Source organism: Metopolophium dirhodum, chromosome 6 (assembly GCF_019925205.1).
Source record: "Metopolophium dirhodum isolate CAU chromosome 6, ASM1992520v1, whole genome shotgun sequence".
Classification (NCBI taxonomy): domain Eukaryota; kingdom Metazoa; phylum Arthropoda; class Insecta; order Hemiptera; family Aphididae; genus Metopolophium; species Metopolophium dirhodum.
Window position 1 is genome coordinate 24,312,559 of NC_083565.1, and position 17,703 is coordinate 24,330,261.

Below are 17,703 nucleotides of genomic sequence, written 5' to 3' on the forward strand. Positions count from 1 at the left end.
TAAGTCTTTTTTGTGTATAATATATATAATTTGATCAAATGTAAAGATTTTATTTTATAATTAATGTAAGTAGATACTAAAGTTTTTGTAAAAAGTACAGGTGTTGTATGGGTTAGTGCATCGTTACTTTTCTTAAAAATATTTAAGTATTATAGTTTTTCCTAGATTATATTATAATAAACTATGAATTACGATATTAACGCTTATTGTATCTTTGATACCATGTTGTATTGAACACAATTTAAATTAAAATTCTTAATTGTATACCAAGGATAATTTTTATAGAAAAGTCAAAAGTACCTAGTACGTGTACTTTATAGTGTAAAGTAAAGAATGAATAATGAATACTTATATATCAATATTTTATCTAGACAAATATTGGATTAAGACCAAAAGGTCAATAATTATTTTAAGACAATTTCTACATTTTTATTCGGTTTTATTTTCACATTTTTCAATAAGTAAATATTAAATACCTGAGTGATATCTGAGTGTGTTTGGACTTAGTTGGCAAATAATGAGTTTAGTATAGTAGGACAGTTGTAGGTATCTACCAATTTTGTTATATACCATAATATGCGCTGATAAAATTTAATAAGTAGTAACTAATATTTAAATTTAAATCATTTATAATTAACAATGTCAATTCACTTTTTTTAATAAATTATATATTAACGTTAGGAACAATAGTTTATTGGAAAAATGGACATTAGGTCATTTTAATAAATATTTCAATGATAATGTTATAACAAATAACACTTTTAATATAAAATAGAATATAAATTAAGTGTTTTAAAATAATTAAATAGTCCAGAAAATGTGGTTAAAAGTATTTTTAATAATGCATTACAGTTATAGTATACAATTCGTTTGTTGAGTTGGAATTTTACTTTTTCCATTGATATAATATTATACATAATAGACTATAGCTTTATACATATTATATGTTTTGTTCGTATAGTAACACTCTGAGAAATAGTTCCAGAAATATATGTTGACTATAGTATATTATCGATATAATATCATAATGTATATAAAATATATTATTGTATATTACTATAAATAAATAACCTACCTATTGATGTTCTATTACAATATTCCATTCATTCATTAACTTTAAAATTATTATTTTAAACTGGCTATAAATCGTAGAAAATTATTTTTTAACTTATTCATAATAGGTATTAAATCGTGTGGATTTATTATAATCAACCTTATTTATTATTAAAAATGTATTTGTGTACGCCCTGTTATTTGTTCTAGATATTGCATTGTTGAATATTCATTCTGATGTTCATATTAATTAGGTAATTAATTATAAGTGTCATCATGAACGCCCATTAGTCTTGTTATAATGTTTTTTTAACATGAACAATTAAAAAGTGTTAACGTATGATATTTTGTGGTTTAAATTTTTTCTTATCCTGCAGACAAAAATGTTAACTAGTACAAATAAAAAAAAAAAGAATTTAGCTTGTACTTGAATAGTAAGGTAAACCAATGTTTTGAATTTTGAACCGATTTGTACTTATAGTGAGGAAGGTGTATTTTTAAATTTTAAAGTTATATTTTGAATAAAAAATGTTTTGCGTTTCTAAACTTAATAGATTTGAAGAGATTTGATGAAAAACACATAATATAAATATATAAATGTAGGGTATTTGTTTTCTGGATTATTTATTATTTTTCTATTTATTTGTTGATTAAATAAAATATAAAAAAATGTATATTTAATATTAGGTATATGTTTTAAATCTTTAATTCATTTATATTGTATGCCTTTATGTGGTACCTATTGATGATATCATTAGATTTTGAGATTGAAACGTTCGAACTCGAATTATTAGTTTCATGACGATATTTAATATAGGTACGCAAACAAAATGTATATATAATAATATTGTTGTATTGAATTTTAATATTAAATACCTTGTGATACAACACAATATTCATTGTTCAAACAAATATCAGAGAAAATCAAGTATACTTACATCCCGTTATGTCATTCGGTAGTCGTGTTCGTATATTGCGTCCATCAAAGCCGTGTACTTATAAAAGGTAGACCATATATACTTAGTCATCGATCAGTTATTTTCTACACGTGCTTTGTAACGGACGTCTCGATATTCAACGGCGTCGAAAGATTTCGGGAAAGTTGATTTACGACCCTCCCCTCTATACTCCGTGACGTCGATTAAAAAAGACAGGGTGTCCCGCAGTGTATAATATTTGCAATGTGCACGGATCGAACATTTACCAATAGCGCTACAAACAATATCTTATCTTGGGACGAAAACTCTTTTTAGACATTATAATATTATTCTAACCCCAAACCTATAACCTTGAATGTACACATTTATATTATACTGTCAAAATTTGGTATTCTCCCCAAGACGGATGGTCAACGTTTATTGCGTTGTTTATGAGCACGGGCGACAATAATCGTAATTTATACAATTTTAATGACCTGCTCGTCCGGAAATGGAACGGCCTCATCAGTAACGTCCATGTACAAACAGTGCTATATATATAACACGTGCAAGCATCATTTTTACGTATTATTATAATATTATCTAGGGTTGATGGTATTGAAAACGGAATATACCGGTATTGTTGTATTAGAATATCGGTACTGGTATGGACCGGTATACCACAATACCGATACATACTGAAAAACAACCGTATAATAACCGGCACATACACCTTACCGGAAAACCGTAACATTGGAATACCGCAATTAACTTTGCAGGGTTGATGGTATTAAAATTGGATACCGGTATTGCGATATTAGAACCAATCACATACACATTATATACGGAAAAAATCGTCAAAACTATATTAATTAATATTATTGTGTTTGCTTTATGTTTTCGTGCACATATTATACTAATCAGATGTACAATATCGGTTTTCAGGTGCGCAAGGTGTCCCGCGAAGATAACATCCGACACAGAGCATAATAAATAATAAAGAATTTATTGCTGAGACTACGGACGGTTCGAAAGCGAAGTGCGAACCGCTGAAACAGTATAATGGGTCCTACGGTAGCGGCCACTACGACCGCGTTGGCGGAATCGTCGGACGGCGACCACAGTGCCAAAAAAAAGGGCATACGGCGGCTGTTGACGCCCGCCATATTCGCGGGCGGCGACCACAAGAACAAGCAGTCGGCGGCGGCGGCGGCGGCTGTGGACGTCGGTAGCGCGGCCGCAGTTCACAACCACCAACACCGCCCACCCAGCAACAACCGACCGCCCGGCACCAACAACAACAAGACCATCATCGAGACGGCATTTGTCAACAACAACAACAACGGCAACGGTAACTCTACCGGAAACGTAGCGTACCGGTTGCAGCAACAGCAACAGCAACTGCAGCGGTTTCGGTACGCGCAAGGGGCCGACCGGCACGCCGTCGACGTGACCGACTTCCGGTCCCGGAGCGTCAGTCCCGGATCGTTCGACCGGGACGTTAACGCCAATTACGGCAGCGTCGAACGTCGGACGGACAGCCCTTGTTCGCTGTTGTCATCGTCGTCGACGTCGTCGCTGCTGCCCTCGCCTTCGGGCAGGCGGTCCGCTCCCATAATACCGTACTCTCAGTATTACAACAACAGGAACGGAGGCGGCGACGGCGGCAGCGGCGGTTCGCAGCAGCAACGGATGTTGCTCATGCCGGTCGGCGCGCAGGTCAAGATCACCGCGCCGCCTTCGTCGAACACCGCGGTGTACGCTGCCGCCGTCCGTCAACATCGACTGCAACAGCAACAGCAGCAACAGCAACGGCAGGAACAACAGGCCATATACGGCAACGTGGTGGCCGGCGCCGCGGGCCCGTTCGTCCGGGGGTCCCCGCACCGGGCCACCATCGGGTGCGTCCGGGAATCGCCGGCCCGGCAGTCGACCATTTACGAGACTGAAGAGGACGTCGTTGCTTCCGCCGCGGCGGGCGAGAAGAGGTTTCAGCCGATTTTCAAGAGAGGCGCCCTGCAAGAGCCAGCCGCCGACCCGTCAGCTGTGGCCGCCGGACATACGTCGCCGCCGCCACTATCGTCCGGCTGCAGTCCGAAGAGGGTGAGTTTTTCGCCGGGGCCGTCCGAACCACCCGCGTACTGGCCCACCAAGAAAGGCCCGTCCCCGCAACCGCCCACCCGCCAACGGTCGACCGACTCACCGGTGGCCGCGGAACGGCCACTGCCGCTCGTGCCCAAACGGAGCCCGTCCACGTCGGCCATTTACGGCACGCTGCAACAGCGCGGCGGCCAACAGCGGCCGCACCAGCAGCAGCAGCAGCCGCCGACGCCGATCCGGTGGTGGCCACCGCCGTCGCCGTCTCCGCTGCACCAGCACTACCAACAGTCCGGCAGCGAGTCCGGTAGCGAGGCCGGCGAAGTGCAACGAATACTGAATGCCAAGAACGGTCATCGGCTGGTCATCGGTAAGTGCACCGCGCGATGTATCTGATTACGCGATAATGTTTCAAAATATTATGTATAATAAATTATGCCGACCACGAACGCGTTTCGACACGTTTTCGTAATAAACACGTGGTAATAACGATCACCGCGGTATATGCATACCCATGGGTTATTATATTATTATAATGTTATCTTAATAGCTGGTATAGCCCCCGCCCCCTCGCAGGTGTTGATTTACATAATGCACGCGAACTACCCCGCACACACCTCGTCGCTGTTTAAACAACTTTTTATTTATTTTTTATTATAACCGGCTTCTTTGACATAATATTATATATTTTTATGATATTATCACATCATATGGTGCAGCATAATTACAGCACTTTTATCTTTTTCACCAAAAAAACTTATGATTTACCTTATATTATATAAGTATTACAATAGCCAAGGTACTAATAACTGCCGTACTCTTTTGGAAAGTATTTTGCACTTTATTTCAAACTTAAATGCTGAAAGTACCATAAAATATTCTTTTTTTTTGTTTAGACTAAAGATAATATGCAAGATGATATATTTTTACACCCTATTAAAAGTAAACCTATACTGGGTCTGTGGCTATATAGACCTACAACTGAATGTAAATCAACCCGGATAACCAACTAATCTGAATAGTGGTGCCCATAAAAAGCAAAACTAAGGGAAAACAAATTTCTTTAAAAGAAAAAAAAAGAAGATTCTGGTTGTTTAGTTATGGAAACCTCTAGTTTTCTTAGTGGATACAAGTGTCCCACCTACCCTCACTCACGAGTGAGCTCTCGAAATAAATGATTGAATATTTCTTTTTGATTTCAAAAGGTGCATTGCCCGACACTTCAAATACATCCTAGAAAGCTTTAGGCGACTGTTTCACCAAGGTTTAACTTGGATCAATATGGTTAATATAACTATTCTAGGTATAATATGAAAATACAATAAATTCAAATAAAACGCCTATAATTATGGTCGTAAATATATTTGAATAACTGTTTATCCCCTAGAAGCAACATGTGAATAATATAGGTGACGTGATGCGTGCGTTTCAACTTGACGTGCCGCCGCTCCCTCGATTAATCCCATAATGGATAATATTGTAATCCTCGGAAAACGGGTGACGCGTTTCATCGAGCCGGAATTTATGAGTTTCTCAAACATACTTACATAGCTTTTTCCGATGGAATTTCGACTAACTGTATTACAAATAATAAACAATCGTCGTCGACGACGCAAAAACGGTTTTATCGAAAATTCGAGAATCATAATATGATAAATAATGGCATGGTTATTTCGAAAAAACTGTCGGCGGCGATCGCGTCTTGTCGGAACAGTGAAACCGACCGTCAAGATTATTTTGTATAAAACGGTAATCAAATTTTTATCACCGACCACAGTTGAGGCATAAACCTGTAGTTAACGTTAAGCCGGGTTATCAGTACTCAGCTGTGCCGTGTACCTATACTGTATAATAGTGGAATACACTCAACTCGCAGGTAACGCGTGTTACCAACATTTTGTTACCAGCTATGCATAATATACTATGTATGGAACATGACACGAAATGGTGCAGTGAAAACCCGGCTTTATCATCGTGATATTTTCCAGTTGTCAGTATTGAAAGAAGACTGGGACTGATGGCCGTAAAAATCATTTTCTCCTTGTCACTGCGGTCTGATTTTCAACGGTTCTCGATAAAATCGACTTCACGTCACTGAAGTTCATGAGTTCGTAAATTGTGCGCAGTGCGACGGCGATTCATCGACGAATTTTTTTACCATCAATTATTATCAGCTTTTGTTATAATATTGTAGATGATCGCCAACGTCGGCATTCATCATGTCGCACATTTCTTGCGATTCTTGTGTTATGCAGTACGACGAAATTTCGGTGAAACGAGACTTTTAAACGTATATTTACAAACCTCATCACTTTTAGACTGGTGAAATTACGTGGTTTATTTACAGATGGTTACGAACCGTAGACGTTAATGTAATAATAGTCGTTGTTTGTTGCGTACATATAATATGAGGTAGGCAACCTATACTTCAAATTTTCAAAACATTTGAATTAAAATGTTTGGCGATTGAATGCAAACTATAAAGTATACTAATTGTGTTTATTGTGTTTAAATCACAATGTATATGTATTATGACTACATGGACTAGTGACGTGTTTAGGAGGTAGAAAGTTGTTCAACTTCTTCGATCGCGGACTTTGCAGATTCGTGTGTACCGTGTGCGTGCATCTAAAATTTACATTGTATGCAATTTTAATGTGCCGTATTGTAGCGTCGTTTTGACGAAACCTGTTTCAGAATTCAGTTAAATGAATTATTGTCATTACACTCGCCTTAGTACCTCAATGTTTTTTTTAGTTCTAAAATATTGATGATCATGTAAATTATATCGACTCCTCCTTGAAAATTGGCCCATATATTGACCACATCAATTATTGATACTGTCTATTTATTGACAATATTAGCGTATACAGTTAAGTTTGCCAATTTATAAGTTTACAATCGTTACGATCCAGTGGCTTTAAACAATGACTATACTATATTATATAAATATCATACTCATATATGGAAGGGTATTTAGTCGTAGAGTTTTAGTTTGTGTAAACATTATACTGGTCGAATAATAGCCATTGTGGTATCGTATATATGACTCATACTTAATAGTAACTTAAACTGCGGCAGTCGTTTCGCACACAATAATAGCCAATAGGTGGTATATAATACGAATTTAAAGCAAAATGAAAAGTTGACAAAGTATTTCGCACACTTCAAATAAATTGTGATATTAATAGTATATGATTATTATTATGTAGACAACATGGTTGAAAGAACCACACTATACGTCATATATTTATTTTATTTTAAATAGCGTGTTAGTTATTTACTGCATGTTTTATTATTGGTGCCACGCTGGTTGTTTGTGCAAATCCTAACCTTTTTTTACCTGGAAATAAATATCTTATCATTTGGGCGAGTATAATAAACTTAATGTTACTTATCGAAACTACACTATTATTTTGTACTTTCTCGTACTTAATACCTATAATTACAGCTGCTGTATAACAATATATATAATCTGTAGTGACGCGTATAGTAGATATAAGACCACATAGTTGCGCACGCGACGTAATTTTTTCCGTTCAAATATTTTTAAATCATTTTTTTAATCTTTATCTTTTTTTTCTCTATATCGAAGTATATTAATTTTTAGTTTTTGGACGACGTTATACAAATAAAAATTTAAAAATGAGTTTTGACATTATTTTATGTGACTGTACGATAATTACTAAAATAAAGCATTAGATACTCAATGTAGTATGGAAAATTCATAAAAATAATTTATATAATAATATGATATTATTAAAACTATACTGGGCTATATAATTCCCCTCACGGGTCACTAAAGGTTAACTGTGGTTGACAAGTTAAATAGGTAGGTACTGTGTTTTATTTTATTTTAATTTAAAATAATAATGGATATAAAATGTATGATATTGTAAAATATTGTGTCGTTATCCACAACCTTAAGCATATAGCGAAACAAATTAACTTTTTTTTAAAGTATACCAAAACTGATAGTCGTAAGTCTATTATAATGGGAAGAAAAATGTTGTCGCTCAAACGGTATACTGTTCTCGTCTATATACAGTAACTACATTACCCTTCGTAAAAGTTCGTCTAAACACTCTAAACAGTAGGTGTATCGTAGCTCATAGGTATATAAAATTCGTTCAAATGGCATGGATTTAAGCAAGTTGATTCGCCTAAATGGACTACGTTCGTTATTTATTTTAGTATATAAAGGGTAACGTTATGGTGGTTATTTGGTGTACCAATATATATATAATATGAATTTTGTATAAAATAAAAAAGTAAAACAATGTAATATAGGATAAAATGTTTACCTACAATTGTTATCCCAAATAACCAAGATTGTATGGGTATAATTTGATTTAATGTAGCAATAGTGTTTTGTTTTATTTTTTAAAATGGTATTTCTGTTTTCAATCTATCTGATTGAAAAATAGTCTGTCCTATACTTCTATAAACTGTTGAATTTATAGTTTAAAAGCAATATTGAGAATAGTTGAATTTAAAAAAATATATATAATATTTCATATTATATTATGATTTATGACCAATAATATTATGTTAGTAGTTGAAAATAATTGAATTATGCAACACATTGAAATGCTGTTTATCTAAACTGACTTAAATGTATTCTTAATATAAGATGATATGGTCTAAATAAAACATTTATTTACGATTCGTCATATCGTACATATATTTTGTAATTTGTATTTTATCCACTCAAATTATAACTCCGTGTACAATGTAATTATAAACTTAATTTATCATTAAGTTATCACAATTAGAAAGCTTAGGGTAAAGCAGCCACGGAAAAATCGATCACGTGTTACTTTATAATAAATCCTCAAACATGTGTTTTTGACGGGTTCTTATAGTAGATCCCTTATTCTTACAATGTATATCGAATCATATGACGAACTACCGTGTACCGGAAACGATCCATTAAAATTGACGGTTCCCGAACATTCTTCTTTTTGTTGTATTCAATACAGTTGATTCGACTTGAATTTAGAAGAAAATAACATAAAGTTCCTGTACTGGGTCAAGTGGAACAATTTTGTAACGGTACATAAGTTTAATGAAAATATGGTTTAGCTTTAGACCTTACTATAGAAATAATTGGGCGTTATTTCTGAAAACGATAATTTATCCTTTGATTCATATTATTATTAAATTAACAATAATACCTAACGCTATTGATTTGAATTCTGTATGTGATTCATAGTCGTTATACTCGTGGTCTTTTTAACACTTGATTTCTAAAGGTATTCCAATATTTGATTTAAAAATATTTATTACTATAGGGCTGGACTTTATATGAAGTGTAAAATAGTAATGCATGCATTTAATTTTGTTGAAATAAACAATACATATATAATATAATATACAATGTATTTTCCAATAATCGTCAAGTAAAAGAGAAGCATCTTATAATTTTAAAATAGATTGAATAAAAAGTTACATTTTGTTAACTAGTCTTATATATGATAAAAATAGATCATAATATTATGTATAAATATCAGTTGATTGGTGGTGGGTATTACTAACAAAATTTGTAAAACAACGCTGCAAAAAAAAATATCATGTCGTATAGTTACTTTAAGTATAAAATATACGTACGCGTGTGTACACGGGCTTGTCAAGTCTCTGATCTCGGACGACTCGCATAAACCATTCATTAGCGCATGCCACATAGCGATCTTTTCGGACTATAGGCACATAATTATGTGTGTACCTCGAGCCGGGAATGGGTAGTGGGGTGGTTTGTTATGGGGGTGAACAACCAAGCCAATGCACTGTGTACGTATACAAGCCACCTCGTTTTCACGTTTTTCCGATTATATACAGCCAACATAGAATAACGGTTATTATACGCACGTCGGTCCACCCTGTATATTTACACGCACACGGTATATAGTAATAGCAGTAGTGGCATCGGTAGTAGTAGTAAGAGTAGTAGGAGTAGTATAGGTGTAGTAGTGGTAATGCGGTAGTGGTAGTAGTAGTAGTAGTAGTAGTAGTAGGGACTGGGAAAGTGAAAAAGACACGTTTCATACCGGCTTTCATGAACGATATACAGAAGGCTTCCCCATGCCATACACTACGACGATCCTGGTGTAGGGGTTGTACCGTACTGTATTTGGGTATATATATCTATATGTATACAGTATGTGTACACCGAGGGACGCTTAAAGCGCTATCGATTGAGCAACCGCCGCTGACGAGGGTGTTATAGGGTCGGTTTTCGCCGAACGGCCACCGGTCGCGCGAGCGTTCCCGACGCCGCACCGACTGCTCTCTCCTAACCCCACAAAGTGCATCTGCGGGCGGCTGAAAGTCCATTTCGGTGCGGTCGCCGGGCGAACGTGTTGGATTTCGGTACCAACTACATTTTATAGTTACCATTTCGGGCTAGTATCAAATCGGTTTAGGTTTTTATTTTCGATTTTAGTCGTATTCCTACTGTAATGGTATTATAATAATACATATTACATAGGTACTTTCGATATATCACCGAATTCGGTTTGGCCATGCCGACTGGCTGATAGGTTGGATTATATTTTACATCACCAGAGGAAAACTATCACTCTGTCACGATATATTTCCACTTGATCAAGAAGACGGATATGTTGAACCGGTGGAAGAACAAGGAGAAGGCCACGGGGCCGGGATCTAGTAACACATTGCCGAGTAAAGGTTCGGCAAAAAAGAAACGGAAAACCGGTAGGGAGGGAGGTAAGGTTTTACAATTTTTTTATCATTCGTTATCTGGATATATAAACGTACTTGACGTAACATGATTGTACCAATGTTTTTTTTTCATAAAAATAGGATACTGAATAAGGTAAAAAATTTCCACGAAATGATTTGTATTTTAGTGAAAAAAATGTTTTGGGTTATATATTTTACTCATTTAGATAACAAATCTAGAAGCTATTGTATTGAAAAAATGTTCAGATTCGTAAATATTAAAAAATACTATACCTAATTACGCTTAGTATGAACATTTTTATTGACTAAACAATAGTATAATTATGGCAGAAAATGTTTTATTAATTTCTCATAATAATATTACTCTTTATCGCTTGTTTATTTTTCACTATCACGTGAAAAATAATGAAACTATTAAGTGTTTACATACAAGTATTTACTAGATAGTTTTTAATGAATAATAATACTAAAAAATAATAATATTTACAAATTCAAAAATAAAAATAAATATTAAACAAGAGTCGTTTGAAAGTTAGCTGATTAAAGAATGTCAATACTTTAGTCATTTTTTAAATTTCAATAGACGTTGTTATAGAAATTATAAGTTGTTATGTATGGTATACCTACAATTATAAAACGAATTGACGAGGAAACAGTTGAACAGAGCTTAGTTCAAATAATGACAGTGTCATAACGTTAAGTACAGTTTCAAATTGAAACTTTGTAATTTTGACGCCAATGAAATATATATATATATATAAATGTGAATCTAAAATTTATCACTCGGGTACCTACATTACATTTTAATGTTATATCATATGTGAAAATATAATTTATGTCTACTAATTAGGTTTGTTTATATGTATTATGTAAACATAATACGTACGTTGTATTTGTTCTTGGTTATTTTATACAAAAACTTTTAGGTTCCTATAAATAATGAACGAATAAAAAATTATTCCTCACAATAACAGTGCAATGGGTTTCATATTATATAGTAGTATTATATATTATATAATAGTTACATTTTTTTCTTGTTTTTTAATTATACAATCTATACATTGGTGGCACAATAAGCATGAGTGCTAAATTAATAAAGTTAAGTTTTAATGTGGAATATATTTCGATTACGTTTGTAGAATGTATTATACTATATTTTTTAAAATTTAGTTCAGCATGCTGTTTTAAATTAAGATATAATAGTTATGGTCTTATGAATAGTATAGTTACACCTCAATTTATAATATTTAAAATATATTTGTTAACTTAAAATATTAAGTAGTAATGAATAACATCTAGAATACCTACTATGGTTTCTTGTATATAATAAAGTTATACTTTAACTTTCAGTAATCTTATTTCCATTCGTCCGCTTACGTCTGTTTTGAAATATCTCGTAAAAATGTGTGGAAAGGATTTGGATGACATTTGATACGTCATGTGCTCATGTTACTGAACACCGGTCTTGGGAGTTGGTACCTAATTGTTAGATGTAATCAAAAATAACTATTCGACTAATTTTTATGAAATTCTAGTTTTATTTTGGACAGTTATATTATTTTGAATTCGATTGGCCTCTTTTCTCTTTTTGGATACAAATTTTTGTTTTGCGTATAGGTTATATTTTTCGACAACATTCCGTTCCGATTATAATTTATAACCTTCTACATTTTTGTCTCTCACTTAAGTAATTGATTATACAGTCCCATATATTATGAAATATGCTGTTTAAAACATTACAATTTTTCTTTTATTTATTATTATTCTTCTGTAATACCTACATTTTTTTTACATGCTTATGTTATCACCATGGTTTTTTTCTAAAAAATAAATAATAATGATTTTTAAATTATAAAGTTAAATTATTGTACATTAAATATGTATATATTATAATAATGATCAAAACTAGAAAAACACATTTTATGACATTTTAAGGTTTATACTTTCGATATTGTTCACATGTATTGCTATGAACTTATTAACATACAGATTCGAGTTAATTACTTCATAACAAACGTCTTATACGTCTTCTGAAATATTGTTACTTTTATTAATTGTTTATTTTTCAAAATAATAATGAGAAAATAATTACAAGTCTTTCTTCCCAAACTTTCCGAGTACATAATATAATATTAATGAGCTAAATATATTGCAATGCAACTTCGTACTGCGAATGTTTTCCATGCAAATTGGAATGCTTTTTTTGTGTATATTCGCACTTCCCAACCATTTACGTGTCTGTAAAAGTAAGATTATCGTGAATTGTGTATAATTTATCAATTATTGTAGAATACTCACTAGAATACTCAATTTATCAGTGAATATAGACGTAGTTATGACTATTGGATGCCAAAATAGAACATAGACAAGTATTATAACCATTGTCATAATATACAGCTATAAAAAAAGTGGGTAAGTGGATGTCGCTCTGCTGTACAGTAGGTTGCATGTGGTTCAATGTATAATGAATTATATCTAACTTGAATTCAATGATATAATATCATTGTATAAGAAAAACGATTCTGAGCGGAGACGGTTTGTCAGTCTGGATATTTTTATATTGTTATTATTTATTATAACTTGTAAGTTAAATAAATATTAAAATATTATCTTTTTTTATTCGTTTCTATGGTGTTAAATATTGCAGCGTTAGAAATTAAAATCCCATTTTTAGCGTAATTTGTCGGTGGTTTTTTTCTGTGGAATTATAAATAACTATTGAGCAAATCGAAAAATGACCTTATTAAAGTACCATCTTGATCAAATTTGCTAAAAGATAAGGCACTATATGTTCAAATCAAATCACTCCTCCTGGTAGAAATTTTGTATACAGGATAAAAAATAAAATAAAAAAAACACCATTGTAAAACTCGCTCTGCTCAGAATCTAATATAGATTAAAGACGAAAGTTAAATGTTATATTAACTACAATTTAAGTACGTACTTAATATTATAGAATAATATCATAATTTTAAGGCATGCTGTATTTTACATTTTGTTATTTTATAAAAAAAAAGGTAGGTACTATCAGATTGTAATAAACATATTTGAAAGAATTAAACTAGTATTGAATAAGTATAAAATTAATTTTTCAATCAATATTAATTTGTGTACCTCTGCAAGAAATCGAATCATTCCATTTTTTGGTTTTATATTGTTTGGCCATATATCACATTCGACTATAGATATAGCAGCTGCAGTCAAGAAAAGTACCGACGATTCCAAAAATTGAATATCAAATGGATAGATCTTCGAGCCAACTCTGTCCTGTGGACAAGCTAGCATTTCTGGTGAAAATAGAATGTATGCATAAATAGTTAAGGCTGTTAAACACATTTTTTGTGTAATTTTAAGCAATCCTTCATCTATGTAAATCGTCATTTTCAAAATAAGCAATAATATAAACTTTAGTAAATAAAAAGTATAATATTTATTACTGTAGATTATGTAAAAACCAAATAACAAATGCTATTATAGTAGAAAAAAAAATTAATATGATACGTAACACTAACTAAATACAATACATATTACCATGGTAATTTTTAATATAAGTAAATTATTTAAGTGTAGGTATACATCATATTTTAAATTCTAATACAATTTATATTTTAAATGACTTAACGTAATTACTTTTTAAGATGACCTTATAACATTTTAATTCAATTTATTACAAATAGTATCAATTTAAACTTATGTATGATATAGTTAAAGAACTTTAAGCCAAATATTTTAGTTAAAATATGATCTATTTAGTATTTTTCGATTCGTATTGATTAATTCTGTTCCGAAGTGCCTAACCAGTATTTGTTTAAAAAGTACTATTTCAGTACTAATTTAATATTATGCACTTGAACCAGTGACTAGTGATTAACTAAATCATAGTCAATATATAACTATAGTCGAATAAATAAATAAATAACTACTTTGAGTATAACATATTTATATACGTAGGTACTAATTCTATATAAAAACCAGGTATGTTACTAAATTTTGTACCGTAAATTTGTAAGTGTAGAGTGTACCTCGTTATTGAATAAGTGTACTGTAATGGGTGTGTTAACTAGTTTGAATTCAATGATAAGCCATTGTTTATTGACGAAAAACAATTCTGAGCGGAGACGATCTGTCAGATTATATTTTTATGAATATTTCATTAGAGATATGTTTATAATCTATTATTAATTTGTTTTTCTATTTGTAAATAGTAATATATAATATGTTGAACTATTTTTTACCAAAAACATCGCATGGTATTATACTGTTATTAATTATTATAATATTATATCATATATTATTGTTAGATTGTTGTGGGGGAGGGGGGAAAGAGACGCAAGCCATTTGACAAAGAAAAAAAAATTTATAAACATAAATCGAAAATAAACAAAAAAATCAAAAAATCAAATGTCTATAAATAAATTAAAAATAGCAAAAATATTTTGGTTATTACCGATTTTCACAAACTTTTGTTATTTTTATTATGTTTGTCTTAAGCAACGAAATTAAAATCGAAGACCAATGCGCCCTGTAGAAAATATTATCATATTTCTAAAGAAAAAATAATTAAACAAATCAAAAAACTCTACCAAGCGTGAGAGTTTTTACTGAAAACCGAGTTTTGAGCGAAAAATTGCGCTTTTTATTTTTGGTCGGCGGTGCCGCTGATAAGTGCACATGCTGCGCGTGCGTAGATAGCCCGGTATACAATCATACCCACACTGATCATCATTGACAACTAACACAAATGCCATAGGCGGTGGCAACGAAATTGCATATTGCCTAAATAGTAAATATTGCCCCGTATTAAAGACAAAAAAAACTGGGAATGTGTGTCACTCTGCTATACTCGTATTTGTTGATTGTATAGTGTGTACCTTGTCATTTAGTAGGTTTATGATAAATCATTGCGTACGGAAAACGATTCTGAGCGGAGACTGCCTGTCTGCCTATATTTCTATGGATTATAATAAATTGTATTTCTAATTATTACTATTGCTAATTTATTTTTTTCATAAGTAATATGACAGTAGGTTCAACAGAGCCTTGTCAACAATAATTATTTATTTTATATAATAATAATAATTATATTTAGAGATGTGAGTACGGTATGTTTTAAAGGTGACATTTTTTAGCAACTTTTTAACGGTTAATTTTTTTACCCACTCTAATTGTTATTTCACGCCTTAAATTAATTATAATTGATTTTGATTTATGATATATATGCTATACATTTTTGGTGGCTGTTCCTTATTGTTACCAGTCACCACTAAATGGATAACATTTGGTATATTTACCAAAATAGCTTTATAATAACAACTGTTATTTTTGATTATAATATGTACAATGTATATTTCGGTAACAGTTTTACCGATTTACTGGTGAACTTTGCTCACGTAAATTATGTATCTCTAATTATAATATTATTTCATTTACCTACTTACCTAATATTTCTATCTGTTTTTAACTTATAAGTAAATTTTACCGTGTTGTGTAAATAGGTTCGTGGTATACATAGCTTAAAATTAATATAAATATTTTGAAAACTTTATTGTATATTATATAGAAAAAAATACCATACGTGGTCGCAAAAAGTTTCAATTCCTACGAATTAATATTCTTTGAATTACAACAAAATACCTTACTAAAGTTATCAATTTTCGTTTAAATATCCAATTTCGTCAATATTTGAACAAGAATAATCCGCCAATGTATTTGCTAAAAGGAATCATTTATTAGATTTTTAATCTTATTGACTGAGACTTAATATATTATTATATACTAGGTATATAGGTATTGGTATATATTTTAATACATATTAATATTTATTCAACAAAACAACACTATTTTAAATGCCTATAAACAGCTTAAAATTATTCTTAATATATTTTTTTAAATTTAATTGAGTATATAAAATAATAGTTTAAGTATTAATGAATGTTTGAAGTTCCTACAGTATATTTTTTTCTTAAATTTACGTGTGAAAACTTCAAATGTTCAAAGTAATTAGTGTAAAATTATGTTCACTGCTCAACTTTGTATTTTAATTCCAATAAGAACCTTCTATTAAATTTTCGAGATTTTCCACCTAGCATAATGAATTGTATACATAGGTGAATATTCAAATGTCTATAAATAGCTAAATAGAGCCAAAATATTTTGAAAATCATATCATGTCTAGAAAACTCTAATATTATAAATAATATTTGGTGAATATTTTAACTGAATTTATCTTCGGTTGTTGGTTTTTAAATCATAACAAAATCGATTTTATCTAAAACAGTGTTACGTAAATATTCCCGTTATTCCGATTCGACTCAATTAGATCCAATTTTCTACCACAGATAACCATCGAAATTTAAGATCAAAGCATTTTGTCTAGAATAAAAATGTATAGGTCCTAGGCTCCTAAAAAAAAAAAAAGAAAACAATTAAAATCATAATACAACTATTAGGTACCATCAACAAGAATCTGAGAAGATTTATCTTGAATTTTTTCGAATAAACAATATAAACGTAACATGTAGTGACACCTGGTGGCAGACGTGTAAACGTTACTGCCGCGTTTGTCGTATGACAGAAAGCGTTGCACTTGCTATTTGCTAATCGTTCTTGTGGACTCGTCGCCTTCACACCGCAGTTGCTTGTGTTTATCGGCAGTCTTGCGTCCACCACCATGTCGATGTGCGTGCTTAGGCATTGCGTTTCATTCACAGGTCAGTCGACTTACAAAATATATTATAATTAAATTCAACTATATTCGTTTTATAATATTTCATGAGTTATATCTAGGCACTTTTTCTTTTATTTAGATTATAATATTTTTGTCGTGAATATTATTTATATTAAGTTGAAATAATTTTCACTCTAGTTTTTCTACATGCATGTTAGGACAAAATATTAAAGAGTTCGAACTGTAATGATCAATATATAAATATTA

At 32.0% G+C, this 17,703-nt stretch overlaps 1 protein-coding gene across 1 annotated transcript in view; it reads left to right on the top strand.

The window, feature by feature from the left end:
- The window catches only part of LOC132946910 (coiled-coil domain-containing protein AGAP005037), a 238,621-nt gene that overhangs the window by 8,667 nt on the left and 212,251 nt on the right, over positions 1-17,703 (top strand). The window contains 1 exon segment of the mRNA XM_061017029.1: positions 2,916-4,437. Within this exon segment, the coding sequence (XP_060873012.1) occupies positions 3,033-4,437 (1,405 nt within the window). The 5' untranslated portion in view covers positions 2,916-3,032.